This window comes from Oncorhynchus keta, chromosome 27, assembly GCF_023373465.1.
Source record: "Oncorhynchus keta strain PuntledgeMale-10-30-2019 chromosome 27, Oket_V2, whole genome shotgun sequence".
NCBI lineage: Eukaryota > Metazoa > Chordata > Actinopteri > Salmoniformes > Salmonidae > Oncorhynchus > Oncorhynchus keta.
This window is the reverse complement of record NC_068447.1, coordinates 5,682,687-5,697,686: the sequence shown is the minus strand read 5'-3', so window position 1 is coordinate 5,697,686 and position 15,000 is coordinate 5,682,687. Positions and strand designations below refer to the sequence as shown.

Below are 15,000 nucleotides of genomic sequence, written 5' to 3'. Positions count from 1 at the left end.
ATTGTGATGTCATTATGAGGTATTGTGATGTCATTATGGGGTATTGTGATGTCATTATGAGGTATTGTGATGTCATTATGGGGTATTGTGATGTCATTATGGGGTATTGTGATGTCATTATGAGGTATTGTGATGTCATTATGGGGTATTGTGATGTCATTATGGGGTATTGTGATGTCATTATGGGGTATTGTGATGTCATTATGAGGTATTGTGATGTCATTATGGGGTATTGTGATGTCATTATGGGGTATTGTGATGTCATTATGAGGTATTGTGATGTCATTATAGGGTATTGTGATGTCATTATGAGGTATTGTGATGTCATTATGGGGTATTGTGATGTTATTATGGGGTATTGTGATGTCATTATGAGGTATTGTGATGTCATTATGGGGTATTGTGATGTTATTATGGGGTATTGTGATGTCATTATGAGGTATTGTGATGTCATTATGGGGTATTGTGATGTCATAATGAGGTATTGTGATGTCATTGTGGGGCTGTAATGTAACAAAATATTAGTCAAGGGGTCTGAATACTTTCAGAAGGCAGTATAAAAAAGTGTGCGGACACCCATTAAAATGAGTGGATTTGGCTATTTCAGCCACCCCTGCTGCTGACAGGTGTATAAAATCAAGCACACTCTAATCTCCACAGACAAATATTGGCAGTGGAATGACCTTACTGAAGTGCTCAGTGACTTTCAATGTGGCAAGTCAGTTCATCACATTTCTGTCCAGCCAGAGCTACCCATGTCAACTGTAAGTAAGTGCTGTTATTGTAAAGTAGAAACATCTAGGAGCAACAACGGCACAGCTCGAAGTGGTAGGCCACACAAGCTCACAGAACGGGACCCTCAAATACTGAAGTGCGTAGAATTTGTCTGTCCTTGGTTACAACACTCACTACCGAGGTCCAAACTGCCTCTGGAAGCAACGTCAGCACAAGAACTGTTGGTCATGAAATGTGTTCCCATGGCTGAGCAGCAACATACAAGCCTAATATCACCATGTGCAATGCCAAGTGTCGGCTGGAGTGGTGTAAAGCTCGCCGCCATTGGACACTGGAGCAGTGGAAACGCGTTCTCTGGAGTGAAGAATCACGCTTCACCATCTGTCTGCCTGACTGAATCTGGGTTTGGCGGATTGCAGGAGAACGCTACCTTTCCAAATGCATTTTGCCAACTGTAAAGTTTGGTGGAGGAGGAATAATGGTCTGGGGCTGTTTTCATGGTTCGGGCCCCTTAGTCCCAGTGAAGAGAAATCTTAACGCTACAGCATACAATGATATTCTAGACGATTCTTCCAACTTTGTGGAAACAGTTTGGGAAGGCCCATGACAATGCCCCCATGGACAAAACTAGGTCCATACATAATTGGTTTGTCCAGGTGGGTGTGGAAGAACTTGAGTGGCCTGCACAGAGCCCTGACCTCAACCCCATCGAACACCTTTGGGATGAATTGGAACGCCGACTGCGAGCCAGGCCTAATCGCCCTCAACATCAGTGCCCGACTTCACTAATGCTCTTGTGGCTGAATGGAAGCAAGTCCCCCTGCAGCAATGTTCCAACATCTGGTGGAAAGCCTTCCCAGTAGAGTGGAGGCTGTTATAGCAGCAATGTTCCAACATCTAGTGGAAAGCCTTCCCAGTAGAGTGGAGGCTGTTATAGCAGCAATGTTCCAACATCTAGTGGAAAGCCTTCCCAGAAGAGTGGAGGCTGTTATAGCAGCAATGTTCCAACATCTAGTGGAAATCCTTCCCAGTAGAGTGGAGGCTGTTATAGCAGCAATGTTCCAACATCTAGTGGAAAGCCTTCCCAGAAGAGTGGAGGCTGTTATAGCAGCAATGTTCCAACATCTAGTGGAAAGCCTTCCCAGAAGAGTGGAGGCCTGTTATAGCAGCAATGTTCCAACATCTAGTGGAAATCCTTCCCAGAAGAGTGGAGGCTGTTATAGCAGCAATGTTCCAACATCTAGTGGAAAGCCTTCCCAGAAGAGTGGAGGCTGTTATAGCAGCAATGTTCCAACATCTAGTGGAAATCCTTCCCAGAAGAGTGGAGGCTGTTATAGCAGCAATGTTCCAACATATAGTGGAAAGCCTTCCCAGAAGAGAGGAGGCTGTTATAGCAGCAATGTTCCAACATCTAGTGGAAATCCTTCCCAGAAGAGTGGAGGCTGTTATAGCAGCAATGTTCCAACATCTAGTGGAAAGCATTCCCAGAAGAGTGGAGGCTGTTATAGCAGCAATGTTCCAACATCTAGTGGAAAGCCTTCCCAGAAGAGTGGAGGCTGTTATAGCAACAATGTTCCAACATCTAGTGGAAATCCTTCCCAGAAGAGTGGAGGCTGTTATAGCAACAATGTTCCAACATCTAGTGGAAAGCCTTCCCAGAAGAGTGGAGGCTGTTATAGCAACAATGTTCCAACATCTAGTGGAAGCCTTCCCAGAAGAGTGGAGGCTGTTATAGCAGCAATGTTCCAACATCTAGTGGAAACTCTTCCCAGAAGAGTGGAGGCTGTTATAGCAGCAATGTTCCAACATCTAGTGGAAATCCTTCCCAGAAGAGTGGAGGCTGTTATAGCAGCAATGTTCCAACATCTAGTGGAAAGCCTTCCCAGAAGAGTGGAGGCTGTTATAGCAGCAATGTTCCAACATCTAGTGGAAAGCCTTCCCAGAAGAGTAGAGGCTGTTATAGCAGCAATGTTCCAACATCTAGTGGAAAGCCTTCCCAGAAGAGTGGAGGCTGTTATAGCAGCAATGTTCCAACATCTAGTGGAAAGCCTTCCCAGAAGAGTGGAGGCTGTTATAGCAACAATGTTCCAACAGTTAGTGGAAAGCCTTCCCAGAAGAGTGGAGGCCTGTTATAGCAGCAATGTTCCAACATCTAGTGGAAAGCCTTCCTAGAAGAGTGGAGGCTGTTATAGCAGCAATGTTCCAACATCTAGTGGAAAGCCTTCCCAGAAGAGTGAAGGCTGTTATAGCAGCAATGTTCCAACATCTAGTGGAAAGCCTTCCCAGAAGAGTGGAGGATGTTATAGCAGCAAAGGGGGACCAACTCCATATTAATGCCCATGATTTTAGAATGAGATGTTAGACGACAGGTGTCCACATACTTTAAAATCAGAGTTTTGTCATTTTGATCCAAGCAAAATGGGGGATGAACTCCACTTAAAGAATCATCTTCACTGACAAACAAACATCGACTCAGATTGAAGGTTCCCCCATGAAGATTTCTCAGCTACCTTCCACCTCTCCTACTATGTTCTTCATGTGTGAGAGCAGGTCCTGGGCTCTCTGATGGGTGTTGCTGCTGCTATTCCCCAGACTGTCTGCTTCTTCTGCTACCGCCACCACCTGGTGGGAGGACAACATTACATCAGCACACCTGTCATTCATTCTTACCATCAATTCTTGTTGGGATACGCAACTGCATAAAGTCCAATAAGCTGATGTTGGAGTAATGGAGATACAAGTAGAAACGGAATGTATTTGAACACTTCACACTGTTATGAATTTAAATAATTCATATTTATTTGAATAAAGGAAAGGATAATGCACATTTTAAAAGGAAAATGAGAAGAATAAAAAGTATAATGACAGAAGGTCATTGTCTCTGAATAACTGATTAAATAATGACAGAGAAGGGTGGACAGAGAAGGTCATTGTCTCTGAATAACTGATTAAATAATGAGAGAGAAGGGTGAACAGAGATGGTCATTGTCTCTGAATAACTGATTAAATAATGACAGAGAAGGGTGGACAGAGATGGTCATTGTCTCTGAATAACTGATTAAATAATGACAGAGAAGGGTGGACAGAGATGGTCATTGTCTCTGAATAACTGATTAAATAATGACAGAGAAGGGTGAACAGAGATGGTCATTGTCTCTGAATAACTGATTAAATAATGACAGAGAAGGGTGGACAGAGATGGTCATTGTCTCTGAATAACTGATTAAATAATGACAGAGAAGGGTGGACAGAGATGGTCATTGTCTCTGAATAACTGATTAAATAATGACAGAGAAGGGTGAACAGAGATGGTCATTGTCTCTGAATAACTGATTAAATAATGACAGAGAAGGGTGGACAGAGATGGTCATTGTCTCTGAATAACTGATTAAATAATGACAGAGAAGGGTGAACAGAGAGATGGTCATTGTCTCTGAATAACTGATTAAATAATGACAGAGAAGGGTGGACAGAGAGATGGTCATTGTCTCTGAATAACTGATTAAATAATGACAGAGAAGGGTGGACAGAGAGATGGTCATTGTCTCTGAATAACTGATTAAATAATGACAGAGAAGGGTGAACAGAGAGATGGTCATTGTCTCTGAATAACTGATTAAATAATGACAGAGAAGGGTGGACAGAGAGATGGTCATTGTCTCTGAATAACTGATTAAATAATGACAGAGAAGGGTGGACAGAGATGGTCATTGTCTCTGTATAACTGATTAAATAATGACAGAGAAGGGTGGACAGAGAGATGGTCATTGTCTCTGAATAACTGATTAAATAATGACAGAGAAGGGTGGACAGAGATGGTCATTGTCTCTGAATAACTGATTAAATAACGACAGAGAAGGGTGGACAGAGATGGTCATTGTCTCTGAATAACTGATTAAATAATGACAGAGAAGGGTGGACAGAGATGGTCATTGTCTCTGAATAACTGATTAAATAATGACAGAGAAGGGTGAACAGAGATGGTCATTGTCTCTGTATAACTGATTAAATAATGACAGAGAAGGGTGGACAGAGATGGTCATTGTCTCTGAATAACTGATTAAATAATGACAGAGAAGGGTGGACAGAGAGATGCTCGACACAGATCTTCGTCACCTTATCTTCCAGGCCGAGGATGTCTGAGTTGATGGTCATGATCTCTCCCTCCAACATGTCCACTCTGTTCCTGCTCTCATCCAGAGTACTGTTGTAGTTCTCTATGGCATTCTGGGAAACAGAGTCAATCTCAGTCAACAGATATTAAACGAGTGTTGTTCAAATAAAATGAGATAGTATTTGTCACAGCCTCCCGTGTGGCGCAGTGGTCCTTGCATCGCAGTGCTAGCTGTGCCACCAGAGACTCTGGGTTCAAGCCCTGGCTCTGTCGCAGCCGGCCGCGCCCGGGAGGTCCGTGGGGGCGACGCACAATTGGCCCAGTGTCGTCCGGGGTAGGGAGGGTTTTGGCCGGTAGGGATATCTTTGTCTCATCGTGCACCAGCGACTCCTGTGGCGTGCCGGGTGCAGTGCGCGCTAACCAGGTTGCCAGGGGCACGGTGATTCCTCCAACACATTGGTGCGGCTGGCTTCCGGGTTGGATGCGCGCGGTGTTAAGAAGCAGTGCGGCTTGGTTGGGTTGTGTATCGGAGGACGCATCACTTTCAACCTACGTCTCTCCCGAGCCGTACGGGAGTTGTAGCGATGAGACAAGATAGTAATTACTAACAATTGGATACCATTAAATTGGGGAGAAAAGGGGGTAAAATAAAATATATATTTATATTTGTCACGTGGCCCAAAATACAACAAGTGTAGACCGTGAAATGCTTCCTGACAAGTCCTTAACCCACAATGCAGTTCAAGAAAGACAAACATATCATGTGTGTGTGTGTGTGTGTGTGTGTAATTACAATGAGTGTATATGTGTTACATTATGTGTGTTACATTGTGTGTGTGTATTTACAATGTGTGTGTGTGTGTGTACTCACAGAGATATTGTCCATGGATCTGCTGAGGTTGTTTAGCTGAGTCACGGTGATAGAGGAGGCGTTCAGGTTGATCAGCTGATGAGCCACGGAGCCAAAGTTGTCGTTAATTTTGTCCAGATCCTCCAACAGGACAATTACACAGCTGTCACAAGCTGAAAGGACACACATTTAGTCACCTTCATCAGAATACTGGAACAGAACCAAGCTACGGTTTGCCACTCTCCTTCTCTTTCTCCTCTCTCCTTCTCTTTCTCCTCTCTCTTTGACTTTCTCCTCTCTCCTTCTCTTTCTCCACTCTCCTTCTCTTTCTCCACTCTCCTTCTCTTTCTCCACTCTCCTTCTCTTTCTCCACTCTCCTTCTCTTTCTCCTCTCTCCTTCTCTTTCTCCTCTCTCCTTAACTATCTCCTTCTCTTTCTCCTCTCTCATTGACTCTCTCCTTCTCTTTCTCCTCTCTCCTTGACTCTCTCCTTCTCTTTCTCCTCTCTCCTTGACTCTCTCCTTCTCTTTCTCCTCTCTCCTTGCCTCTCTCCTTCTCTTTCTCCTCTCTCCTTGACTTTATCCTTCTCTTTCTCCTCTCTCCTTCTCTTTTTCCTCTCTCATTGACTCTCTCCTCTTTCTCCTCTCTCCTTAACTCTCTCCTTCTCTTTCTCCTTAACTCTCTCCTTCTCCTTCTCCTCTCTCCTTGACTCTCTCCTTCTCTTTCTCCTATCTCCTTCTCTTATCTCCTTAACTATCTCCTTCTCTTTCTCCTCTCTCCTTGACTCTCTCCTTCTCTTTCTCCTCTCTCCTTGCCTCTCTCCTTCTCTTTCTCCTCTCTCCTTGACTCTCTCCTTCTCTTTCTCCTCTCTCCTTAACTCTCTCCTTCTCTTTCTCCTCTCTCCTTGACTCTCTCCTTCTCTTTCTCCTCTCTCCTTCTCTTTCTCCTCTCTCCTTAACTCTCTCCTTCTCTTTCTCCTCTCTCCTTGACTCTCTCCTTCTCTTTCTCCTCTCTCCTTCTCTTTCTCCTCTCTCCTTGACTCTCTCCTTCTCTTTCTCCTCTCTCCTTAACTCTCTCCTTCTCTTTCTCCTCTCTCCTTGCCTCTCTCCTTCTCTTTCTCCTCTCTCCTTGACTCTCTCCTTCTCTTTCTCCTCTCTCCTTAACTCTCTCCTTCTCTTTCTCCTCTCTCCTTGCCTCTCTCCTTCTCTTTCTCCTCTCTCCTTGACTCTCTCCTTCTCTTTCTCCTCTCTCCTTAACTCTCTCCTTCTCTTTCTCCTCTCTCCTTGACTCTCTCCTTCTCTTTCTCCTATCTCCTTCTCTTATCTCCTTAACTATCTCCTTCTCTTTCTCCTCTCTCCTTGACTCTCTCCTTCTCTTTCTCCTCTCTCCTTGCCTCTCTCCTTCTCTTTCTCCTCTCTCCTTGACTCTCTCCTTCTCTTTCTCCTCTCTCCTTAACTCTCTCCTTCTCTTTCTCCTCTCTCCTTGACTCTCTCCTTCTCTTTCTCCTATCTCCTTCTCTTATCTCCTTAACTCTCTCCTTCTCTTTCTCCTCTCTCCTTGACTCTCTCCTTCTCTTTCTCCTCTCTCCTTAACTATCTCCTTCTCTTTCTCCTCTCTCCTTAACTATCTCCTTCTCCTCTCTCCTTAACTATCTCCTTCTCTTATCTCCTTAACTATCTCCTTCTCTTTCTCCTCGCTCCTTAACTATCTCCTTCTCTTTGTCCTCTCTCCTTAACTCTCTCCTTCTCTTTCTCCTCTCTCCTTAACTATCTCCTTCTCCTCTCTCCTTAACTATCTCCTTCTCTTATCTCCTTAACTATCTCCTTCTCTTTCTCCTCTCTCCTTAACTCTCTCCTCGTTCTCCTCTCTCCTTAACTCTCTCCTTCTCTTTCTCCTATCTCCTTAACTATCTCCTTCTCTTTCTCCTCAACTATCTCCTTCTCCTCTCTCCTTAACTATCTCCTCTTATCTCCTTAACTATCTCCTTCTCTTTCTCCTCTCTTCTTAACTATCTCCTTAACTATCTCCTTCTCTTATCTCCTTAACTATCTCCTTCTCTTTCTCCTCTCTCCTTAACTATCTCCTTCTCTTTGTCCTCTCTCCTTAACTCTCTCCTTCTCTTTCTCCTCTCTCATTGACTCTCTCCTTAACTCTCTCCTTCTCTTTCTCCTCTCTCCTTGACTCTCTCCTTAACTCTCTCCTTCTCTTTCTCCTCTCTCATTGACTCTCTCCTTCTCTTTCTCCTCTCTCATTGACTCTCTCCTTCTCTTTCTCCTCTCTCCTTAACTATCTCCTTAACTATCTCCTTCTCTTTGTCCTCTCTCCTTCTCTTTCTCCTCTCTCATTGACTCTCTCCTTAACTCTCTCCTTCTCTTTCTCCTCTCTCCTTGACTCTCTCCTTAACTCTCTCCTTCTCTTTCTCCTCTCTCCTTGCCTCTCTCCTTCTCTTTCTCCTCTCTCCTTGACTCTCTCTTTCTCTTTCTCCTCTCTCCTTGACTCTCTCCTTCTCTTTCTCCTCTCTCCTTGACTCTCTCCTTCTCTTTCTCCTCTCTCCTTGACTCTCTCCTTCTCTTTCTCCTCTCTCCTTGACTCTCTCCTTCTCTTTCTCCTCTCTCCTTGACTCTCTCTTTCTCTTTCTCCTCTCTCCTTGACTCTCTCCTTCTCTTTCTCCTCTCTCATTGACTCTCTTCTTCTCTTTCTCCTCTCTCCTTGACTCTCTCCTTCTCTTTCTCCTCTCTCCTTGACTCTCTCTCTCCCCCTCCCCCTGTCCATCTCTGTCCCTCCCCCTGTCCACCTCTCCCCCTCCCCATCTCTCCCTCCCCTGTCCATCTCTCTCCCTCCACCTGTCCATCTCTCTCTCCCCCTGTCCATCTCTCCCTCCCCCTGCCCATCTCTCCCTCCCCCTGCCCATCTCTCCCTGTCTCCATCTCCTTCTCCCCCTCTCAAATAAAATCAAAGTAAAACAATGTCAATCCAACAGCACATATGAATTCATTAACAGACACATTACTTACGTTGGCAGGTCATGTCATGTCCGTGTTGTACAGGAACACTGTATCTATGGGAACAGCTGTCACACTGTTTGCCTGTTAGGCCGTCTCCACAGCGACACTCCCCTGTCCGAGGGTCACAGCGCCCATGCTTACACTCACACTCTGAAGAGAATGGAAGACACACACACACACACACACACACACACACACACACACACACACACACACACACACACACACACACACACACACACACACACACACACACACACACACACACACACACACACACACACACACACACACACACACAGTGTCCAGCTCAGTCCACATCTTGCATATACTCCAGCTTGTCGTCTTGTGTGGTTCAGTTAGTAGAGCGTGTCGAATGCAACGGCAGGATTGTGGGTTCGATTCCTGGTGCGCCTGGTTTCATACGATGTACTAAACATTAGGAACATCTTTCCATGACATAGATTGACCGGGTGAAAGCTATGATCCCTCATTGATAACCCTTTTTAAATCTAATTCAGTCAGTTTAGATGAAGAGGAGGAGAGACAGATTAAAGAATGATTTTGAAGTCTTGAGACAGTAGAGCCGTGGATTGTGTATCTGTGGGGGTATGGTAGTAGGTACCAGCCATTCAGAGGGAACGGGGGGTATGGTAGTAGGTACCAGCCATTCAGAGGGAACGGGGGGTATGGTAGTAGGTACCAGTCATTCAGAGGGAACGGGGGGTATGGTAGTAGGTACCAGTCATTCAGAGGGAACTGGGGGTATGGTAGTAGGTACCAGTCATTCAGAGGGAACGGGGGGTATGGTAGTAGGTACCAGTCATTCAGAGGGAACGGGGGGTATGGTAGTAGGTACCAGTCATTCAGAGGGAACGGGGGGTATGGTAGTAGGTACCAGCCATTCAGAGGGAACGGGGGGGTATGGTAGTAGGTACCAGTCATTCAGAGGGGCAGGGGGTATGGTAGTAGGTACCAGCCATTCAGAGGGAACGGGGGGAGTATGGTAGTAGGTACCAGCCATTCAGAGGAACGGGGGTATGGTAGTAGGTACCAGCCATTCAGAGGAACGGGGGGTATGGTAGTAGGTACCAGCCATTCAGAGGAACGGGGTATGGTAGTAGGTACCAGTCATTCAGAGGGAACGGGGTATGGTAGTAGGTACCAGTCATTCAGAGGGAACGGGGTATGGTAGTAGGTACCAGCCATTCAGAGGAGCGGGGGTATGGTAGTAGGTACCAGTCATTCAGAGGGAACGGGGTATGGTAGTAGGTACCAGCCATTCAGAGGGAACGGGGTATGGTAGTAGGTACCAGTCATTCAGAGGAACGGGGGTATGGTAGTAGGTACCAGTCATTCAGAGGAACGGGGGTATGGTAGTAGGTACCAGTCATTCAGAGGGAACAGGGGGTATGGTAGTAGGTACCAGTCATTCAGAGGGAACTGGGGGTATGGTAGTAGGTACCAGCCATTCAGAGGGAACGGGGGGTATGGTAGTAGGTACCAGCCATTCAGAGGGAACAGGGGGTATGGTAGTAGGTACCAGTCATTCAGAGGGAACTGGGGGGTATGGTAGTAGGTACCAGTCATTCAGAGGGAGCGGGGGTATGGTAGTAGGTACCAGTCATTCAGAGGGAACTGGGGGTATGGTAGTAGGTACCAGTCATTCAGAGGGAACGGGGGGTATGGTAGTAGGTACCAGCCATTCAGAGGGAACGGGGGGTATGGTAGTAGGTACCAGTCATTCAGAGGGAACGGGGGGTATGGTAGTAGGTACCAGTCATTCAGAGGGAACTGGGGGTATGGTAGTAGGTACCAGTCATTCAGAGGGAACTGGGGGTATGGTAGTAGGTACCAGCCATTCAGAGGGAACGGGGGGTATGGTAGTAGGTACCAGTCATTCAGAGGGAACGGGGGGTATGGTAGTAGGTACCAGCCATTCAGAGGGAACGGGGTATGGTAGTAGGTACCAGTCATTCAGAGGGGAACGGGGGGTATGGTAGTAGGTACCAGCCATTCAGAGGGAACGGGGGTATGGTAGTAGGTACCAGTCATTCAGAGGGAACGGGGTATGGTAGTAGGTACCAGCCATTCAGAGGGAACGGGGGTATGGTAGTAGGTACCAGCCATTCAGAGGGAACAGGGGGTATGGTAGTAGGTACCAGTCATTCAGAGGGAACGGGGGTATGGTAGTAGGTACCAGCCATTCAGAGGGAACGGGGGTATGGTAGTAGGTACCAGTCATTCAGAGGGAACGGGGGTATGGTAGTAGGTACCAGCCATTCAGAGGGGAACGGGGGTATGGTAGTAGGTACCAGCCATTCAGAGGGGAACGGGGTATGGTAGTAGGTACCAGTCATTCAGAGGGAACTGGGGGTATGGTAGTAGGTACCAGTCATTCAGAGGGAACGGGGGTATGGTAGTAGGTACCAGCCATTCAGAGGGAACGGGGGTATGGTAGTAGGTACCAGTCATTCAGAGGGAACTGGGGGTATGGTAGTAGGTACCAGTCATTCAGAGGGAACGGGGGGTATGGTAGTAGGTACCAGTCATTCAGAGGGAACGGGGGTATGGTAGTAGGTACCAGTCATTCAGAGGGAACGGGGTATGGTAGTAGGTACCAGTCATTCAGAGGGAACGGGGGTATGGTAGTAGGTACCAGTCATTCAGAGGGAACGGGGGTATGGTAGTAGGTACCAGTCATTCAGAGGGAACGGGGGTATGGTAGTAGGTACCAGCCATTCAGAGGGAACGGGGGTATGGTAGTAGGTACCAGTCATTCAGACGGGGGGGGTATGGGAACAGCCATTCAGGGGGTATGGTAGTAGGTACCAGCCATTCAGAGGGAATGGGGGTATGGTAGTAGGTACCAGCCATTCAGAGGGAACGGGGGTATGGTAGTAGGTACCAGCCATTCAGAGGGAACAGGGGGTATGGTAGTAGGTACCAGCCATTCAGAGGGAACGGGGGTATGGTAGTAGGTACCAGCCATTCAGAGGGAACGGGGGTATGGTAGTAGGTACCAGCCATTCAGAGGGAACGGGGGTATGGTAGTAGGTACCAGCCATTCAGAGGGAACCAGCCATTCAGAGGAACGGGGTATGGTAGTAGGTACCAGCCATTCAGAGGGAACGGGGGTATGGTAGTAGGTACCAGCCATTCAGAGGAACGGGGGTATGGTAGTAGGTACCAGCCATTCAGAGGGAACGGGGGTATGGTAGTAGGTACCAGCCATTCAGAGGAACGGGGGTATGGTAGTAGGTACCAGCCATTCAGAGGGAACGGGGGTATGGTAGTAGGTACCAGTCATTCAGAGGGAACAGGGGGTATGGTAGTAGGTACCAGTCATTCAGAGGGAACGGGGGTATGGTAGTAGGTACCAGCCATTCAGAGGGAACGGGGGGTATGGTAGTAGGTACCAGCCATTCAGAGGAACTGGGGGTATGGTAGTAGGTACCAGTCATTCAGAGGAACGGGGGTATGGTAGTAGGTACCAGTCATTCAGAGGGAACGGGGGTATGGTAGTAGGTACCAGTCATTCAGAGGGAACGGGGGGTATGGTAGTAGGTACCAGTCATTCAGAGGGAACGGGGGGTATGGTAGTAGGTACCAGTCATTCAGAGGGAACGGGGGTATGGTAGTAGGTACCAGTCATTCAGAGGGAACGGGGGGTATGGTAGTAGGTACCAGCCATTCAGAGGGAACGGGGGTATGGTAGTAGGTACCAGTCATTCAGAGGGAACGGGGGTATGGTAGTAGGTACCAGTCATTCAGAGGAACGGGGGTATGGTAGTAGGTACCAGCCATTCAGAGGGAACGGGGGGTATGGTAGTAGGTACCAGCCATTCAGAGGGAACGGGGGTATGGTAGTAGGTACCAGCCATTCAGAGGGAATGGGGGTATGGTAGTAGGTACCAGCCATTCAGAGGGAATGGGGGTATGGTAGTAGGTACCAGCCATTCAGAGGGAACGGGGGTATGGTAGTAGGTACCAGCCATTCAGAGGAACGGGGGTATGGTAGTAGGTACCAGCCATTCAGAGGAAACGGGGGGTATGGTAGTAGGTACCAGCCATTCAGAGGGAACGGGGGGTATGGTAGTAGGTACCAGCCATTCAGAGGGAACGGGGGGTATGGTAGTAGGTACCAGCCATTCAGAGGGAACGGGGGGTATGGTAGTAGGTACCAGCCATTCAGAGGGAACGGGGGGTATGGTAGTAGGTACCAGTCATTCAGAGGGAACGGGGGGTATGGTAGTAGGTACCAGGCGCACCGGTTCACGTGTGTTAAGAACTGCCACACTGCTGGGTTTTTCACATTCGTCAGTTTCCAGCCAAGTTGACACAGCTGTGAGAAGCATTGGAGTCAACGAGGGCCAGCATTCCTGTGGAACGCTTTCGACACCTTGTGGAGTCCCACGCCCTGACGAATTGAGGCTGTTCTGAGGGCAAAAGGGGGGGGGGGTGCAACTCGATATTCCGAAGGTGTTCTTAATATTTTGTACACTCAGTGTATACTTCTATATTATAAACTGGGTGGATCGAGCCCTGAATGCTGATTGGCTGACAGCCGTGGTAGATCAGACCGTATACCACGCGAATGACAAGACATGTATCTTTACTGCTCTAAGTACGTTGGTAACCAGTTTATAATAGAAATAAGGCACCTCAGGGGTGTGTGGTATATGGCCAATATACCACGGTTAAGGGTTGTGTCCAGGCACTCCGCGTTGTGTTGTGCGAAAGAAAAGCCCTTCGTCGTGGTATATTGGCCATATACCACACACCCCCGAGGTGCCTTATTGCTTAAATATCTACTTATATATAGTACACTATACAGTACACTATACAGTACATTATACAGTACACTATACAGTACACTCTACAGTACACTCTACAGTACATTATACAGTACACTCTACAGTACACTCTACAGTACATTATACAGTACACTCTACAGTACACTATACAGTACACTATACAGTACACTCTACAGTACACTCTACAGTACACTATACAGTACATTATACAGTACACTATACAGTACATTATACAGTACACTCTACAGTACACTCTACAGTACATTATACAGTACACTCTACAGTACACTCTACAGTACACTATACAGTACATTATACAGTACACTATACAGTACACTCTACAGTACATTATACAGTACACTCTACAGTACACTATACAGTACATTATACAGTACACTCTACAGTACATTATACAGTACACTCTACAGTACACTATACAGTACATTATACAGTACACTCTACAGTACACTCTACAGTACATTCTACAGTACACTCTACAGTACATTATACAGTACACTACAGTACACTCTACAGTACACTATACAGTACACTATACAGTACATTATACAGTACACTCTACAGTACACTATACAGTACACTATACAGTACATTATACAGTACACTATACAGTACACTCTACAGTACATTATACAGTACACTCTACAGTACATTATACAGTACATTATACAGTACACACTACAGTACACTATACAGTACATTATACAGTACACTCTACAGTACACTCTACAGTACACTATACAGTACACTATACAGTACACTCTACAGTACACTATACAGTACACTCTACAGTACACTATACAGTACACTCTTAGAGAAAAACGTGCTCTAGAACCTAAAAGGGATATTCAGCTCTCTCCATAGGAGTACCCTTTGAAGAACCCTTTTGGGTTCCTGGTAGAACCCTTTTGGGTTCCTGGTAGAACCCTTTTGGGTTCCTGATAGAACCCTTTTGGGTTCAAAGTAAAACCATTTACACAGAGGGTTCTACCTGGAACCAAAAAGGGTTCTATCTATAATCCAAAAGGGTTCTATCTAGAATCCAAAAGGGTTCTATCTGGAACCAAAAAGGGTTCTATCTAGAATCCAAAAGGGTTCTCCTATGGGGACCGCCGAAGAACCCTTTTGGAACCCTTTGTTCTAAGAACGTAGGAGGAGGAGGGAGGTATAACTCACTCTTGCAGCCCTCCGGACTGTAGTCCCAGTACCCAGGGGCACACTGGCGACAATTAGGTCCATTGACCCCTGGCTGGCAGGCACACGAACCGTTCCTGGGGTCACACGGTTGGACCAGCGCCGCGGCCGCGTCACAGTCACACCGACGACACCCGGAGCACGACTCATAGCCAAACGCGCCGTCCTGAAACACAACACGACACAGCTCGGTAAATGAGGATATCATAACTAGCAATGACAATAAGCTTTGAGGAGACAAGCAACCAAGGATCAAATCAAATCTAAT

The 15,000-nt window shown here is 46.8% G+C and overlaps 1 protein-coding gene across 4 annotated transcripts in view; it reads right to left on the bottom strand.

The window, feature by feature from the left end:
- lama5 (laminin, alpha 5) overlaps nucleotides 1-15,000 on the bottom strand; it is a 418,234-nt gene that overhangs the window by 137,466 nt on the left and 265,768 nt on the right. For all 4 annotated transcript variants that reach the window (XM_052481312.1, XM_052481311.1, XM_052481313.1 and 1 more), the window contains 5 exons: nucleotides 14,715-14,898; nucleotides 8,713-8,853; nucleotides 5,721-5,872; nucleotides 4,852-4,962; nucleotides 3,246-3,357 (listed from right to left, as the gene is read on the bottom strand). In XM_052481312.1, the coding sequence (XP_052337272.1) occupies nucleotides 3,246-3,357; nucleotides 4,852-4,962; nucleotides 5,721-5,872; nucleotides 8,713-8,853; nucleotides 14,715-14,898 (700 nt within the window). The remainder of the gene's footprint in view (nucleotides 1-3,245; nucleotides 3,358-4,851; nucleotides 4,963-5,720; nucleotides 5,873-8,712; nucleotides 8,854-14,714; nucleotides 14,899-15,000) is intronic.